The sequence below is a fragment of the Furipterus horrens genome, unplaced genomic scaffold, assembly GCF_987537825.1.
Source record: "Furipterus horrens unplaced genomic scaffold, mFurHor1.1.pri manual_scaffold_10, whole genome shotgun sequence".
Classification (NCBI taxonomy): Eukaryota; Metazoa; Chordata; class Mammalia; order Chiroptera; family Furipteridae; genus Furipterus; species Furipterus horrens.
This window is the reverse complement of record NW_028327180.1, coordinates 102,497,373-102,514,565: the sequence shown is the minus strand read 5'-3', so window position 1 is coordinate 102,514,565 and position 17,193 is coordinate 102,497,373. Positions and strand designations below refer to the sequence as shown.

Genomic DNA, 17,193 nt, shown 5'->3' with positions numbered 1-17,193 from the left:
GAGCCCTGACCACCGGGCACGCAGGGCACCAGCTCCGTGCTGACATGAACGCGGTCTTGGCCCGCGGGCTGGGGCAGGGGGCAGCACCGCCTGGCTGGGGACCCCCTGGCGTGTCGGTGAGACCTGGGGTCCTAGGGACGCACAGCCAGCCCGCGGGCCCCATCTCCAGTCCCCGCTCGGGCCGCAGTACCGCCGCCGTCCAGCAGGGGCCGCCCCGCCACCACGCTGTGTCCCGGAGGTGCGGTGGGGTCCCGGGAACACGGGGAAGGAAAGTGGGTCTCCAGAGCGGCTGGTCCACCCCCTCCCCAGGTACTGGGCAGAAGAGCCTTGCCCAAAAGGGTGGTCCCATGCCCAGGACGTGACCCAGCAGGCCGAGAGGTGGAGACCCTCCCTGGGGTGTGGGCATGTCCCAGCCTGTCCTGCACCACCCGCCTGGGACAAGAGCTGCTCCTCCAAACCCCGGGGCCTGAGGTTCGGGTGGGACTTGGGCCCTTTCCTCCTCCGTCTCCAACGCAGCCACCCGGGGGAGGGGACACAGCACCTTCGGGCCGAGAACCGTGAGTGGGGCGAATGTGAGCTCCGCCCTCTGCCCGGGTCCGTCCCCGCAGCGCTCACATCCGCCGCTGGGCCTGGCTTCCCGGGTGCTGACCCGGCACATCCCAGACTCCAGACTCGTGGAACGGTCTGTGGTGGAAGCCACCGAGTCCATGGTGACGGCTGGACAGGCGCAGGCATTGCCCCGTGGAGGGGCAGCACCTGGCGGCTCGTGCAGGCGGGGACGGGGCCCACAGAGCAGCAGGAACACACAGCTGACGGACTGAGGGGACTCAGCCCCGCACCCCGACATGACCATGTGCAGACCAGGCTGTGGGCAGGGATGACATGAGCCGACACAGGAGGGCCCAGGTCTGACGATACCACCTGACCTCTCGGCTGCTCTCCCGACTCAGGACACTGGGAAACGTGTCCGGAGTTTGAGTGCCTTTCACAAGCGCTGCTGGCTGACGGTGACAAACACGTGAGAAATAAAATGCACGCAATGCCACGGAGGGACAGCCATGGGCCTCTGGTGGTGGCTCGGGCAGGGCATCTGGTTCCTAAGTGTCACAGTTTTAGCAACTCAGACCCAGAAAATGCAAGGCTTTTGTCAGGAAGCTGTCCCCGGTCCCCATGTGGGGCTACCTTCAGACCACTCTCCTCCCTGCCTCCTGGAAATCCACTGAATGTACTTCAGAACGAGAACTTAATGTCTGTGAAGTTCAACAACAAAGAGTTTAATACAAACGTCTTCATTTTGAAATAATCTGACTTGCAAACGCTGCAAAACCAAGAGTTCACATGCCCAGCTTCTCCCAATAGCACGTTAGAGCCACAGAGCAAGGATGGAGTTGCCTTGGCAACCGACCTGCAGGTCCGGCCCAGGGCCCCTGTCCAGGCAGCTACTCCCTCCGTCACTGAGGGAGGACACAACTCTCCTGAGGGCGCTGATCTTCGTTCACTTTGTAGGACGTCCCTGCCACCCCGAGGCTGCGTGCTTTGGGCCACGCCGGGCTGCCGTGGCCTAGCCAGGCGGGAGCACTCCTCCGCGGGGTCCACTCAATTCTGGAGGCCACTGTGGTCCCCATCATTGCCTTTGTAACCACCAAGTGCCCGAGGGCAGGTCCTCCAGATTAGGCCACTCACTTGCGTAGACAACCGTTCCTACTGCGGCGCTGGCCCACAGGGCCAGTCAGTCCCTCCATGAGGATCAGAACCACCAGGAGCTGTCCCCTCCCTGCTGACCAGGTCATTCAGTTGGGCCCTGGGGCATGGTCTACTCTGAGGGCTACAGCCCACTATAATCCTGATGTTGCCCAAATTGCCTCCCTCCCTGGCCACTGGGAGCACCTCGTCCCGTGGCCTCCAGTGTCCCTTGAACAAGTCCCATCATTTTTTCAGCCACTCCTGCCACGACATGGTCCAGGTTAACCCTGAGCCTTCCTGGCCCTGGAGCCAGCCTGGCTTCATGGAGCCCGGTCAAGGGCGCTGGGATCCAGAATCTGGGCACTGGGTGCAAGCCTCGCTGCCCCCAGGCCTCTGTACTCAGAGGTGAGGTATCTGCATCAGGCACACACGACACACACGTACACACGTGTTTCTGCATGTAGCGAGCGTTACATGTCAGCACACCCAACTCTCACCCACAGCACAACTGGTCTCTTCAATCTGAGAACAGTCCCAGAACTGCCCTCCGTGTGAAAAACAAGCTCACTCACTTGGGTATAAATCCTGTCTTTCCGGCTCTGGCTGCAGTCACAGCACTACTCCTGCAATTTCTGTCCCGCGCCGCGGCCCCCGCGCGTCTCTGCCCCGGGGCTGGGGTCCGTTTGGGCCCTGCCACGTCCTGGCTCATGTTTGGAGCGTGTGGAACATGAATATGGTTCAGTCAGAACTAAACTACAGGCTACAGACCATTCGCATTAGTTCCTGGCTTGTCCTTCCTGAATTTCTTTCTTGTACAAACGCACAGATGTATCTTTGGTTTTTACATCTCTAACATATTGATATACTTGGATTCTGCCTCTTCATTTTTGTTTTTAAAAAAAGAAAGGAAAGAAACTCTTCTGCAAGCGGCCGGTTTTCTGAAATTCCCCAACAGGCAGCACGCCAGCACACACATGTGCACACGGCGCCTCCGCACCACGGGAGGCCGAGGGGGCGCCTGCCCTGCTGAGACCCTCCGTCCACACGGGCCGCCCAGGGACTCCGTCACACACATGCATTTAAAGACAGGACTGACCACGCTTGGGGGAAATGAGAATGTAACAAGGAAAATAATCTCCCAAAACAATCCAGGAGGCTCGGAGGATGAGCCACTTCCCAGCCGGGCGCCAGCCACCAAGGTGCTTCAGGGGCATCTGGACCCCCTCTCTCAGTCACACCCCTCGGACGTGGCCATCACGGTGACAAGGGCGGGCCACCATTCCGTGTCAGACTACCAGCCGTGATCTTCCCGTGGGAATTTAGCGCTTGCCGGCTTTTCCATCCATCAAGTCTCCAAACCCCAGTTTCTCCAGTGGTTCTTGTGCCATCAGTTGCCTAAAGGACAGACAGACAGACGTTAAGGGGCCGGGGAAGAGGACGAGGAGCACGGGCCAGGCTGCTGGCTGGCCACCGTCCTCCCGGAGCAGCAGCAGCAGCACTGGTCCCGGCGCCCGCCCCCTCGCTGCACCTGTTCAGGCCGCTGGGCGCCTGCGGGGCCCCAGAGCCCCCCCTGCCTCTGCGCTCTCACCCCCGGGAAAGAGCCGCATCCGACTCCTGTTCTGTTCACGGGGGGAAGGCGGCTTTCACAGGCCCTCTGCTCACCCCCTGGCCGTGCCGAGACCCCGCCACACGCTGGCCACCGTCTCTGCCACCCCACCTGCCAGCACGGAACCGGTGGCCCCCAAACCCCAGCAGGTGAGCTGCCCCGGGCACGGGGTCACCCAGAAACCTGCCGGACGACAAAACGCCCCGCGCACGTTTGCGTGGTCCGCGCGCGCCGCCTCCCTCCTTCCGCTCGGGCAGCACGTTTACGATCCTGAGGCTGATGCCGGCGATCCCCACGCCCGAGGCCGCAGGGGAAGCCTGGCCCCGCGGGGCCCGAGCCTGGCGGGGCCTCGGGACAGAGGCGTCCCGGTGGAGACGGGGTGGGGGTCGCCGCGGCACTCGCCTCTCCATCCTGCATTCCAGATACTCCTTGGACTCGCTTCTGCACGAAGCATTCTCAAAGCGGCTCTCCCGGAGACACTGCAGGAACCGCTCCTTGAAGCGCGTGCATTCACCTGCGGCGGAAGAGCACACCGCGTGGTGGCCGGGGCGCGCGCCGGACGCGCCCCCCGAGGCCTCCCGGGGCACCGCCTGCCTCTGGGAACACGCGGACCGCACCCGGGGCGCCGACCCGCAGCCTGCAGGCGTCCGCGGGCAGAAGCAACCCCGCTCCGCCCGAACCCGGGCTGCACGGGCTCGAGCTGAGCAAACCGCGAACCTCAGACCCGGAGAAGCGAGCTACGTCCTTGACGTCTCGCGAGACTCGCCGCCAGGGCCCCTCTCGCGTTCCGGGGCCTCCCGCCGCTCACCGAAGTGGTCCAGCGGGAAGCTGCCCTTGTCCGGGGGCCGCGGCTGGAAGCTCTTGGCCCCGAAGTTCATGGCCGTCGACATGATGGCAGCTCCGGAACCTCCGAGGTCGACAAGCGCTCTACGCAGGCCGGGCGGCCGAGCGCCGAGCAGGCCCCGAGCGAGCGCCGAGCACGTCGAGCGGCCCTCGCCGCAAGGCCACGCCCCCGCCTCGAGGCCACGCCCCGCCTCGAGGCCACGCCCCGCCTCAATGCTCCGCCCCCCGCCTCGAGGCCACGCCCCGCCGCAATGCTCCGCCCCTTCCCGCGCAGCGTCCAGCGCCCTCGGGGTCTGCAGGCCCCTGACCCCGCGTGGGATCTCGCTTGCTCTGCCCGACCCACTCCAGCGCCAGCCCCTCGCAGCAGCCTCACAGCCACCTCTCGACTGCGGAAACAAGCTCAGAGAGGTTCGGCAACGTGCCCAGGGACACACAGCTCCCGTGCACACCAAGCCCCAGGGCAGCGACTGGCCCCTCCTTGGCAGCCTGTGCCGGGGCCTCTGCGTCCGGTGTCTTGAGAAGGGCAGTAAAGGAGGGAGCGGCTCAGGACAAGCCGGAAGGCCGAGGTCAAGGCGTCGGCGGGCCCGGCTCCTTCTGCTCCAGGCCTCTCCTCTTTTCTGGGGCTTGCGGCAATCCTTGGCATTCCTTGGCTTGTAGACCCCCCACCCCTCTGTGTCTCCATCCTTACCTGGCTTCTCCCTGTGGGCGTGTCTGTTTCCAGATTCCCCCGCAGTCATTCGTGTAGGGCCCACCCTCAGAACCTCATCTCAGCTAATTATTCCTGCTGGGACCCTGGTTCCAAGGCACTGGGAATTATGTAGGGACCAGCGCATGGTGAAGAGGCAAGTGCGGGTAGTCATTCCTTGTTGCTGTGGCAACGATGACAACAGCGACAAGGCTCAGTGGAGACCCCAGCTCTCCCCTAGCCCTGAACCCTGGGCACCCCCACCCACGCTGGGCCTCCCCTTTTTATCCAGACCGTGGGGAGGTGGGTCACTGCCTCCCTGTCTCCCCGCACAGCCTGCCCCCTGCAATTCTGCCGGGAGCTTTGTCCACGCTCTGTCCACCCAATTACCCATTGCTGAGCACCGGCCAGTCCCAGGCCCTCCAGATAAGCACAGAGGGTCCTCAGCAGCACAGAGGCCCCCAACTGGCCCCACAAGACATGCTTTTTACCCCCAGGTCCTTGCCGTGACCCAGCAGCTCTGCTCCTTCTAAGATCAGGAGAAGCCAACTTCAGACACTGAGGGGCTTCCAGAGAGTTGCCTGCCACCAGGCGGCAACAGCCCCCCTACCCCAGCCCTATCCAGTCTGCCGGGGCTCCAGGACCACTTAAAACTACAGAAGGAAAATTGCCCCTTGTTCTTGTCACATAAACAACCATTTTACAGGCCAGAGCCAGGGCCACACGCGTTATTCATTAATAGTTTCCAGGGCTGTTAACAATAGTGGCTTTATTATCCAACACTTTCTATTTGACTAGATGGAACTGCTCAGCTGTAAAGGGACAGCCCCTCCCCTCAGGGTGCCCACAGCCTCTGGCCTAGTGGCCCTGAGGGATCAGGACCGGCAGGTGACAGCCAGCTCTTAATTGACTTTCTGTACCTGGCAAATGATTATTGCTTTCTGAGAGGTTTAGCTGGGATGGGGGGTGGGGGTGGGGGTGGATTTTAGCTACACAGATAGGAAAAATGGGGGAGGAACTAACGTTTAGGGGAGCCCTCCTGTGTGGGGTTGAGAACAGCGCCGGACACATAGTAGGTATTCAGTGCATATTCCTGGAAGAATGAACCCCCTGGGTGTCTGTGACTATTCTCAGTCACACATATGAACACAGACAGGCCAGGTCCCTGCCGAGGAGCAGTGTGACCCACCAAATGCAGGGGCGTGGCCACCGCTTGCCTTGCTCGTGAAGTCGCAGTGTGGGCAGGCCTTGGGGAGATGTGAAGTCGCAGTGTGGGCAGGCCTTGGGGAGATGGCCCATCCGGCACCAGTGGGGGCTGCTCAGCCTCAGGCTGAAGGGCCGCCTGGAGGGGTCACTGAGAGTCAGGCAGTGGGGGCTCCGCCTTGTGCCCTCCGGGTGGGTCAGTGGGAACTGGGACCTCACCCATCATGGTGGGACCGGCTGCCGGCCCTGGGATCCATTTCTAGGGATTTATTTTACAGCTTCCTTTGCATCTGTGCCTTGACGTGGCAGCGTCCCTGAGCCAGACTCGGGCTGTTCATACCTCGCCGTTTGTCCAGGACGCACGGCCAGCAGTGAATGCAGGCTCCTCTGGAACACTCCAGGCGGCAGACACCAGCCAGTCCTCCCTCCCCGGGGCGGGGCTGGCTTTCCCATGAGAACCTCCTGTGTTTACAAGGGGCAGCCTGGGGAGCCTGCACAGTCAGAATGAAATGCGGTTTTGGGTTGTCCCCTTTCCTGAGTCCTCACCGCACTTGTCCTCGTCCTGCCGCAGACGAATGGGCCACAGTTTGTGTGTGACCCCTCATTTCAGAGCACAAAGCACTTTGAAGATGGGAAAAAAATTATCATCCACATTTTAAAGCTGAAAGCACTGTCTTAATGATTTTTCCACGGCCGGCGACTGGAAGCCCTCTTGTGTGGGGGCTTCTGTTCATTACATCAGATTTCTCCACCTCAGGTGGCTCTCTGTGCGGACCGTCCTGTGTGGAGGGGGGTGCTAGCAGCCCACGGACGCAGCAGCACCCACAGCCCCAGAGGTGACAACCAGAAACTTCTCCATCATCACCAAATGTGACCAGGGGCAGGGATCCATCTACCTGCTTGAAAATCGCTACTTTAGATCAGTGTTAATTTTGCTTCCCTGTTTTTCACTGTAAACTCTCTAGACAGCACGATTGATAGAAATATAAAATTTTGGAATAGGTGAATTAAAATGATAAAGTCAAGTACATTTTCATCTTTTTCAATTAAAAGTTTAAGAGCATTAAAATGAAAAGATTATTTAAAAGATCTCTAAATATTCAGAAAGAGAAAAGGAGGAGTAAAGAAAAAATTTCAGCCCTGACTCAGTGGATCGAGCACCAGCCTGCGAACTGAAGGGTCGTCAGTTCAATTCCCGGTCAGGGCACAGGGCTGCGCCAGGCCCCCAGGTCAGGGCGCACCATCAATGGATCTCTCACACATCGATGTTTCTCTCCCTCTCTTTCTCCCTCCCCTCCCCTCTCTCAAAATAAATAAAATATGTTTTTAAAAAAAGAAAAGACAATATTTCAAATCTTGGACACAAAGTCTCTAGAGGAATTAACAGTGGGACTTAGTATCACATTGGTATTGAGAGTGAGTCATCGCATTTGCCTTGTGTAATTGCAATGAAACCCCAACAATAAATCCAGAACAGAGTTCTAAGCTTGGTGCAGGGACTGAACTAAGAAGATACAAACTGCCCTGACCGGGGCGGCTCAGCTGGCTGGTTCGATTCCCTGTCAGGGCACAGGCCTGGGTTGCCAGCAAGCTTTCCCTCCTTCTCTTTCTCCATCCCTTCTCTCCCTAAAAGTAAATTAAAAAAAATTTTTTTAAAGAGAAGAAAAAGAAGATGCGAACACGAAACACAAACGTGACCGAGGCCGTGTGTATTTTTCTTTGACGAGGATGGTTTGTGGAATAAGCAGAGTGAGCTTCGCCTCCGAGGCCGTGATGCGGAGGCCCCAGCCGGGGGCTCCTCCGAGGGCTGCCATCGTGCTTCAGTGGGCAGTGGCTGCGTCTGACACGCAGCTTCTCTCCACATGTAGGCGAGGCTGCTGTAAGCGTCAGCGAGTTAGGGCGCTGTCACGTCCACAGAACCTCAGAGAACTCTGTCCAGTTGTTCCTAACCTGGTTGTGTTTCAGACACCTGGTGACTTCTCAGTGTAGACGCTGAGGTCCTAGGGACAGGTCCTGGGATTTAACTGCCGTGGGAAAGGGAGCCACCATTATTCTTAAACCCTCCCCAGGTGATGCTCATGTTGAGAACAGGATGAGCCCTGGCTGGTGTGGCTCAGTGGATTGAGCACCAGCCTGTGAACCAGAAGGTCGCTGGCTCGATTCCCTGTTGGGGCACAGGCCTGGGTTGCGGGCCAGGTCCCCGGCTGGGGGCACGTGAGAGGCAGCCACACACTGATGTTTCTCTCCCTCTCTTTCTCCCTCACTTCCCGTCTCTCTCTAAAACTGAATAAATAAAATCTAAAAAGCAAACAAACTAAACAAATGTAAGTGGTGGTGGTGGCAGCGACCAGGTCACCAGTGCAGCTTACTCAGTGGTCCAGGTGAGGCCACAGGGCACGGTGGGGCCTGTGGAGAACTGGAGGTGCCGTCTGGAAACGCCCTGCCGCCCAGTGACAGCGTCTGGGAATGCTGCCCAATTTGTTTCAGACACCAGGCACCCGGGGCTCTCAGAGGAACCGCTCCAGTGCTCCCCAACCCCACTGCTGCGGGGCTGGAAGAAGGGGTGCTGGGGTGCTGCCCTCGTTCCAGCCCAGCTTGTTCAGCTCCCGGGGCAGACTGAGAACCAGAAGTGATGTGACCGGTCACAGTGACAGGTTTGTGGCAGAAGAGCTCGGACCCCGAGCCTGACCCTGCCACCCCCACGGCTTCGGCAACTCACGCTCGTGGGAACGGTTATGAAGGGCCCACAGCAGGCCTGGCCCTGCGCTCGGGGAACACGCAGACCTCATCAGAGAACGTGGGCAGGGATTACCAGCCCATTTTACAGACGAGGAGAGTGAGGCGCAGCCACGGGGACCCACTGGAGTGCAGCAGAGAGTCGCAGCTCCCTGGGCCGCACCTGCCTCCCTGCCGTTTCTCTCCACTCGGGGACAGGAGCCTCAGCTGCTCCACTGGCAGCTCTGCACGGAGCTCCCGTCCCGTAAATGGCCAACACGCAAGGCCCGTCTCAGTGTTTAGATCAGGGTGCGAGGCCAGCCCTTCACTGGGGGCAGGCAGCCCGGGAAGCGACGGGCTGTTGCGAGACCCCGGGTTTCCTCGGGCTGAGTGCAGTTGGCCTGTCTCGGTCGAGATGGAATAAACCAAGCACCGGCCTCCGAGTCCCTCCCCCGACGCCCGATCAGACAAAGGCTTCCGCTCAAAGGCACCATGAGTACAAAACCGCTTTGCACTGGAAATAAAATGTGTCGTGGTGAAATGTGAAAGAAAAATGAAGACGGTTTACCATTAAATGCCCCTCAGAATCGATGAGGAAGGCCACACAACAGACTCAGCATGCAGGTCGATCTGACTCAGCATTCCTATCCCTGTGACTCAGCAGTCCAATACCCATGACTTGGCATTCTCTTAACCATGACTTAGCAGCCACATCCCATGGTTCAGCATTCGCATCCAAGTCCCCGTGACTCAGCATTCACATCCTGTTGACTCAGCCTCTTCATAACCATGAGTCAGCATTCACGTCCCTCTCTCCAGTTTGACCTTGAGCCGACAGCACTGTCACCACCAGGGCACAATAAGTATCCTCACACTCTCCAGGTTCGGGACGAGGACCTACGAGTGCATTATCCTCACCTCCAGGCACAGGTTTCCAAAACAAAACAAAACAAAATGTTCCTGTCATCTTCGATTCTAGAAATACCCATCATGGTCATTTTGGCATGTTCTTCCTATATTTTATGTTCTTTATTTTTTAAAAATGTTAGTTATTTATTTTCAGATAGAGAGGAAGGGAGGGAGAAAGAGAAGGAGAGAAACATCAATGTGCGGTTGCCTCTCACACGCCCTCAGCTGGAGCAACCCAGGCCTGTGCCCTGACTGGGAATTGAACCTTCGACCTTCCAGTTCATAGGCCAGCACTCAATCCACTGAGCCCCACCAGCCAGGTCTCTTCCTGTATTTTATACCCACATATGTGGCTTTCTTTGTCATCTCTGTGCCTGAGGCTTTGTAGTGGACGTGTCTCCTTCGTGTGATGGCGTGAGGGGCTGTGAGGAGGGGCAGGGGACATGCCAGGCCCTTGCCCGCAGCAGGCCCGTGAGGACAACTCGGGGTCAGCAGTACAAGGACAGGGCGGGCCTGCCCGGGTTCGGCGGGCGGGACCTGCAGCCACAGGAGGGCTGTGGCAGTGGACCCAGGACGGGCAGTGGGGCTCCCAGGGTCCCTGCTATGGCAGCGGAGCCGTGTGGAGTTCAGTCGAAGCAAACGTGCGGCCATCTGTGGATGAGGACGAATTCCATCTCCTCTGGGAGCTAGGGTCTGAGGTAGGGCAGCTGGGACAGCAGCACCCCACCTCCGTGGTCCCACAGACGGTTCTAGAACCTCGCCCCTCCCACACCACTTCCCCAGGCCTCCCCTAAGGTGACAAAGCTGCGTGACTCCAAGGCGCCTTGCATCCTCGCTCACAGATCAGAGGGCAAGCCAAGTGGTCACTACCGCCGCGCTGGGTGCTCTGGGGCCTGCCCTGGTCTCCCTCCTCTTCCGGGGCACCTAGCACCTCTCAGCAGAGCCCCTGCAAAGTGGGGGCCACCATGCTAGGCTGTCGGGAGGAGCTAAGGGTCCCGCAGGTGAAAACCGTCCAAGCTTGGCTCCCTCACAGAGGCGGCGTCAGAAACCGGCTGAGCTGGATGGTTCCCAGAAGTGCTGCTGCCCCGGGACCTGGACCTCGGGCCCAGCACCGCCTGCGGGTGCCCAGGCTTCACCGCCTGGAGGGGGAGGCTGTGCAGGACCGAGCCCCGTCCCCAGGACCCAGAGTTCCCTGCCTGCAGCAGTCCCCCCCCGCCCCCCCCCCCGGGGTGCCCACCAGGCACCACATCCCAGGCTCAGGCCGCGCCTGCCCATCAACCTTCCCGGCCCGCGGCTCCTCACACTCGCAGGCTTGGCGCAGCTGCCCCCTCTGGGAGGATCCCGGGCCCAGCTCTGCGGCTGCCGCTCTGAGGGTCCTTGGCCTTCCTGACCCCTGGCGCCCCCGCCATGACAGAGTCGCTGCTACGTTGGCTTCTCCCGCGGGGCTGGGGGCCCTTTAGGGTCCCTGTACTACCAGTTTCTGCAGCCCCCTCTCCTGGCTGAGGCGGCACACACAGGCGCTCAGCAGGCGTTTGCCGAGTTAAGTGGACTTTCCTGGGCCGCCAGGCCCCCGAGCCTGCACGCCCGGAGTCAGCCTTGGGACCGGCGCTCAGCCCGAACGTCTTGAAGACCCAGCAGTTAGGGCGCTGTCCTCTCCCTTGCGACGTAGTGAGCTCCCCATCCCTGGAGGAGTGCAAATCAAGGATGCACGTAGGTAAGCTCTCTTAGGCTGCCTTGTCTCTGGGTTTTCTGTAGGGGCCAGGATGGCACCCCTGGGGACAGGCCTGTGAAGATGGGGTTCCAGCTACCTCGTGCCGGGGCAGGTGGCTTGAAGCAGGTCCAGCCACTTCTGGTGCCAACAGCCTTCCCATCCCTCTCAGCTCTTTCCCAAAGTGGTGCCTCTCTCCTCCCAGAGGCCTTAGGAGACAAGAGTGCGGCACAGACAGACGAGGGCTCATAAACCCGGGCCACCTGTCACCCAGTGGTTCCGCCCCAGCCCGGCCCTGGCTGCAGGGTGGGCCCCTCTGGCAGCCAGCACCCCCCGTCCTGCCCCAGGTGACAAAGCTTACAAAGCCCCAGTTGCAGACTGTCACTTAGGGTGAGCTCACATCAGAGCCTTGGCTGTGGGGGACACTGCTGGCGACCTCAGAAGGCCCTGGGATGTGCAGTGTCTGCTGTGCAGACCCACGAGGGCCAGCCCTGGGGTCCCCACACCTGGCACCCGCCCCTACTGGCCCCACAGAGAGGAGCTGGGTGGACTCAGGTGGCAGAGGGTTTGGGAAGGGCCCACCAGCCTCACACCCAGCGCCCTGTGCATGGAGGAACAGAGCTGGGCCGGGTCCGATGGGGAGCCTGAGGCAGAGGGCAGAGACAGGCTGGGGGGCAGGCCGGCCGCCATGATGTGTGCTCTGCATCAGCACGTGGGCGCCCCCAGCTCAGGGCCGGGACACCTGCCCCCACAGCCCCCGCCGGCTCCCTGCAGACTCGACCCCACATTCCACACACGCCTGTCGCTTTAAGCCGCCTGGCCGTCCCCTGCAAACTGCTTGTTCCACATTCTCGGGGTGGTGGGGTGGGTGGGGTGCCGGCACACCCTCTTGGAGGCCTATAAGGCACAGGCGGGACGGGGGGCCCCGGCAGGGAGCTGGGGCCCTGCCACCGACGTCCTCATGGCCCCGCTGCTGCTCCTGGGGCTCCTGGGGCTCCTGGGAACCTGGGCGCTTCTCCGCACCCGCGCCCGCGCCCGTGCCCGCGCCATGGCCACAGCCCCGCGCTGGCCCCCCGGGCCACGCCCACTGCCCCTCATCGGGAACCTGAATTTGCTGCGGGTGTCGCAGCAGGACCGCTCCCTGATGGAGGTGAGAGGGCAGATGACCTGCAGCTGTCGTGGGCCCCACCCCCACCTGGGGATGCAGAGCCCCAGCTTTCCAGGACCCCTGTGGGTTAGGAGGCAGGGGACAGAGGGGGGCAAAGTGCCTGCCCTGATTTAAGGAGGAGAAAGACACCCCAGCCCATGCTGAAGAAGATGGGCCATCCAAGGAGCAGAGAGCCCAGAGGGCTTCTTGGAAGAGGCAGCATTTGAAGAGACTTTGAAGAAGGGCCAGGTTTGGGGCAGCACAGGGAGGGACAGGGCTCCAGGGAGCAGAACCCGCACAAGGTGCGCCCACTGGCCCACCAGCCCCTGCTCTGGCTGTGTGGCTCCTGGGCCTTTGCTTGCCTGACCCCCTTCCCGCCCGCCCGTGGGTGCCTACAGCCCCCCCTGGGCCCCGCCCTACACAGCACGGCCCCAGGGGCTGGGGGCCCCGGGTGATCCCTGCTTGTCCTGCCAGCTCTCCGAACGGTACGGGCCAGTGTTCACTGTCCACTTGGGAAGCCAGAAGACAGTGGTGCTGACCGGCTACGAGGCGGTGAGGGATGCCCTGGTGGGAACAGGGCAGGAGCTGGCCGACCGGCCCCCCATCGCCATCTTCCAGCTGATCCAGGGAGGTGGGGGTAGGTTTGTGGTGGGGGGAGCAGGTCCCTGCAGGTGGGAAGGGGCAATCCTGGGGAGGGGCAGGGTTTCTGGGGGCAGGGGTGGTGGTGCTCAGGGGCCTACAGCACACCAGGAGGGGAGGAGACCAAGGGAACTGCCCGCCCGCATCTCCTGGGGTCGCTGCCCCCACGTTGGCCACAGGTATCTTCTTCTCCTCCGGGGCGCGCTGGAAGGCTGCCCGCCAGTTCACCGTGCGCACCCTCCATGGCCTGGGTGTGGGCAGGGGGCCTGTGGCCCACAAGATCCTGCAGGAGCTGAGCTGCCTCGTGGGGCAGCTGGACAAGTACGGAGGTGAGTGGGGGTCGGGGGCACCCCCGTCCCAGGAGCCTGCCCCACTGAAGCGTGTCTCCCCCCAGGCCGGCCCTTCCCCCTGGCCCTGCTCGGCTGGGCTCCCTCCAACATCACCTTTGCGCTCCTCTTCGGCCAGCGGTTTGACTACCAGGACCCTGTGTTTGTGTCCCTGCTGGGCCTCATTGATGAGGTCATGGTCCTCCTGGGGACACCCGGGGTTCAGGTGAGAGGCTGCTGCTCCCTGGCCTTGGGGTGGGGACAGGGAGCCGGTCGCCAGCCGGGGGTGAGCTGTGGCCCACAAAGGCAGCACAGGCCGCAGACGGTCCCTGCTCTCTCTGTGGCTCGGCCATGCCAGCCCCGGTCAGTCCCTTTGCAGTCTGGGATGGGGGCGTCTCAGGCAGGGGTCCTCCCCTCCCCTCCACACACCTTCCTGTCTGCAGGAGATGCCCCTTCTCAGAGGTGGGGGGCGGGGCCAGGATCCGGGGCGCTCCCCTGCAGGGACCTCTTGTCTCTGACACCAGCCCTGACAGGCGTCAGGAGTGTTCAGCTCTCAGAACGCCCAGGGTCACGTGCATTCCCCTCCCCAGACCCAGACTGTCTCCATCAGCAGGTGTCAGCACCATTTCTGACTGTGACTCACTGAGCCACCGGGCCAGGAGAGCGGCAGGGCCCGGGATGTGGCGCCATTCCTGGGCACGCGGACCCGGGCTCCCCCCCGCAAGGCCAGGCTGACCAGGGCGACGCAGGGGCACGGAGGCTGGCGGCTCCCAGGGCGGCGGTTCTTCGGCCTCCCGTCCCTCTGCTCCCAGGACACACGTGGTGCGGGTACTGCCGGCCACCAGGCATCTCCTGAGCACTGACCGCGTGCCGACTAGCTGGCCAGGTCGCAGGGAGCCGCAGCCTCCAGGTGACAGACCCCCCCCTTGGTGGCTGGTAGCAGACTCACTCACTGCCACCGAGGCTCTTCCCCTGCCACAGCTTTGGTGGGTGGAGAGCAGGGTGTGACTCCAGGCTCCTGCTGCAACCTGCAGACTCCCAGGTGTGTCACCTGCCACCAGGCCCCTCCTTCCCACCCTCGAGGTCAGTCTGGGGCCGCTGCTCCCACTGGGTGTGGCTGTGGGGCCCCATGCCCAGCACGCTCTCGTGGCCGCAGGTGACATCAGCCCCCATGTTAGCCCCAACACGCGGACACATCTGCTGAAACATTGACCCCCCCACCGGGCGGAGCTGCGGGGGCCCGAGCGCTCGCCCCTACCCCGCTGTTTCGCCCTCTCCCCCCAGCTGTTCAATATCTACCCCCGGCTCGGGGCGCTCCTCCAGCTGCACCGGCCTGTGCTGAGGAAGATCGAGCAGGTGCGCGCCATCCTGACGGCCCTGCTGGCGGCACGGCGGGCATCCGCGTCTGGGGGGGGCCCCACACACAGCTACGTGGATGCCCTGATCCAGCGGGGCCAGGTGCGGGCGAGGCCCACCCCCTCCCGCTAAGGGGCCTGGGGGCATCCCAAGTGCCCACTGCAGGACGCGCCGTCTGGCCCCACCTCCTCGCCGAGGGCCTCTCTGAGCCTCGGTCTCTTCCCCTGTGAAATAGGCACTCGCGGACCCTGGCTCTGCTTCCTGCCAAGCCTGTCTTCTACCCCTTTTCCTGCACTCAGGGCTGGGGAGGGGCACGGGCACAGCCTCCCCCTGAGCCTCTCCCTGCCACCTCTGCAGGGAAGAGACCCCGATGGCTTGTTTGCTGAGGCCAATGTGGTGGCCTGTGTCCTGGACATGGTCATGGCCGGCACGGAGACCACCTCAGCCACGCTGCAGTGGGCTGCCCTCCTGATGGGCAAGCACCCGAGTGTGCAGGGTGGGTGTGCCGCGCGTGTGTGCAGGGCGTCTGTGCTGGCCTTGCCACTCATCTGTCCCCGCCCCCAGTGGGTGGGGTCATTGGCGCCCAGGGGATGGAGGCGCCCAGGGACACTGGTGCCCACCCTCTTACCCGCAGGCCGGGTGCAGGAGGAGCTGGATCGTGTTTTGGGGCCCGGGCGGCAACCCCGGCCAGAGGACCAGCGGTCACTGCCCTACACCAACGCGGTGCTGCACGAGGTGCAGAGATTCATCACCCTCCTGCCCCACGTGCCCCGCTGCACGGCGGCCGACACCCAGCTGGGCGGCTACCTGCTCCCCAAGGTGGGACAGCCAGACCCCACCCACAGCCGAGCCTGGCCCCCAACCCTCACTCACTCTTTCCGGTCTGCTGGGGGAGGGGCCCTGGGGCACCTGATGCCGGAGCTCACATGGGAGACGGCAGGGGCTTCGGAGCAGCAGGCCTGGGTCCTTGCTGTGTGGCCTGGCGGTCACACTCACCTGTCCCAGCCCCCAGTGGGTGGGGTCGTTGGTGCCCAGGGGTTGGAGGCTCCTAGGGACGCTGGTGCCCACCCTCTCACCCGCATGCCACCAGGGCCTGCACCTGTGAAATGTCTCTGTCCTTGACCAGGCCCCCCCAGGCAGGGGCCCGGAGCCTCTGCCCATCCTCCCGCCCTGCAGGGGACTCTCCGGGCACCTTCTCTCAGCACTCGGTCTGGGGCCTGCTCTGGTGGACAGGGCATCCCAGCCCAACCCACTGCTGCCCACCCCTGCAGGGCACCCCCGTGGTCCCCCTGCTGAGCTCCGTGCTCCTGGACAAGACGCAGTGGGAGACGCCCCGCCAGTTCAACCCGGGACACTTCCTGGACGCCAACGGGCACTTCGTGAAGCGGGAGGCCTTCCTGCCTTTCTCTGCAGGTACGGCTGCCGTCTGCTTGGCGGCGCTGGGGTGTCACCCCACTCTGGGTGCCTTGGTCAGCAGGGACCTCAGGGGCTCGGGCCTGCCCCCAGCGCCCACCCCACTGCTGCCTGCTGGGAGCTGCCCTGGGTCCCCGGCACCTGAGGCCTTGTTCTCCAGCTGCGCTCCCTCAGCCTCCCGGGCAGCCCCGCAGCCCCGCGCCTCGTCTCCCGCAGGCCGCCGCGTCTGCGTGGGCGAGAGCCTGGCTAGGACAGAGCTGTTCCTGCTGTTCGCCGGCCTCCTCCAGAGCTTCCGCCTGCTGCCCCCGCCGGGCCTCAGGCCCGAAGACGTGGACACGGCGCCCGCCCCGGCCTTCACCATGCGGCCGCCCGCCCAGGCCCTGTGTGCCGTGCCCAGGCCCCAGGGGCGCTGACAGGGAGGGTCCGGCCTGTGCTTCGGACAAACTCCCAGGGCCTGGGGCGGGTGTGGGCTGCCGCCGCTGGTGACAGACAGTCCCTCCCCGGCCCCTCGCCTCACTGCACCCCCACCTCAGGGCCCAGGCCCCCACACCCCAGTACACGACCCCTCCCCGTCTCTCCCCAGGGTGGCCAGGCCTCTACCTTCTTTCACCTGTCCCTCCTCCCCCACGCCCCTCGCTCCACACACACCGCCCAGCCCCTGCCGGGTCCCCCGCAGCCTCTCCCCCCCAGTCTGTCTGGCCCATGAAACCCTCCTCTCCAGCGCCCTGGGCTCCACTGGGCCCAATGCTGTCACCTGTCACCCCATTTCCCCCATGAAGAAACAGGCCAATGAGGCATTGGGCGTTCCACTGGGGTGCAGCCAGGCCCCCACATTGTGCGAGAACAATTTAATAAAAGTGAGAGTGAGCAGCTGTTGAGCTTCATCTCACTCATGAACATGGATATGAGGTGGGCATCTGCTGGCCACACAGACGGGACTCGACCACCCGCCAGGCCTTG

At 62.7% G+C, this 17,193-nt stretch overlaps 2 protein-coding genes across 3 annotated transcripts; one reads left to right on the top strand and one right to left on the bottom strand.

The window, feature by feature from the left end:
• Positions 1-2,784: 2,784 nt before the first annotated feature.
• On the bottom strand, positions 2,785-4,238 carry COX19 (cytochrome c oxidase assembly factor COX19). Its single transcript, XM_090290010.1, has 3 exons — positions 4,098-4,238; positions 3,692-3,803; positions 2,785-3,078 (listed from the first exon to the last, which is right to left on the bottom strand). The coding sequence occupies exons 1-3, from the start codon at positions 4,177-4,179 to the stop codon at positions 3,003-3,005; spliced, it is 270 nt and encodes an 89-aa protein (XP_090146136.1). The 5' UTR covers positions 4,180-4,238; the 3' UTR covers positions 2,785-3,002.
• Positions 4,239-12,274: 8,036 nt separating this feature from the next.
• On the top strand, positions 12,275-16,905 carry CYP2W1 (cytochrome P450 family 2 subfamily W member 1). 2 transcript variants are annotated; one of them, XM_090290000.1, is made up of 9 exons: positions 12,275-12,502; positions 12,974-13,136; positions 13,318-13,467; positions 13,533-13,690; positions 14,749-14,820; positions 15,178-15,316; positions 15,455-15,639; positions 16,092-16,233; positions 16,450-16,905. In XM_090290000.1, exons 1-9 carry the CDS (start codon positions 12,314-12,316, stop codon positions 16,644-16,646), a joined length of 1,395 nt encoding a protein of 464 aa, XP_090146126.1. In that variant the 5' UTR covers positions 12,275-12,313; the 3' UTR covers positions 16,647-16,905. The 2 variants fall into 2 exon arrangements, with proteins under 2 accessions (XP_090146126.1, XP_090146125.1); XM_090289999.1 differs by having other exon boundaries at positions 14,749-14,922.
• Positions 16,906-17,193: the final 288 nt, after the last annotated feature.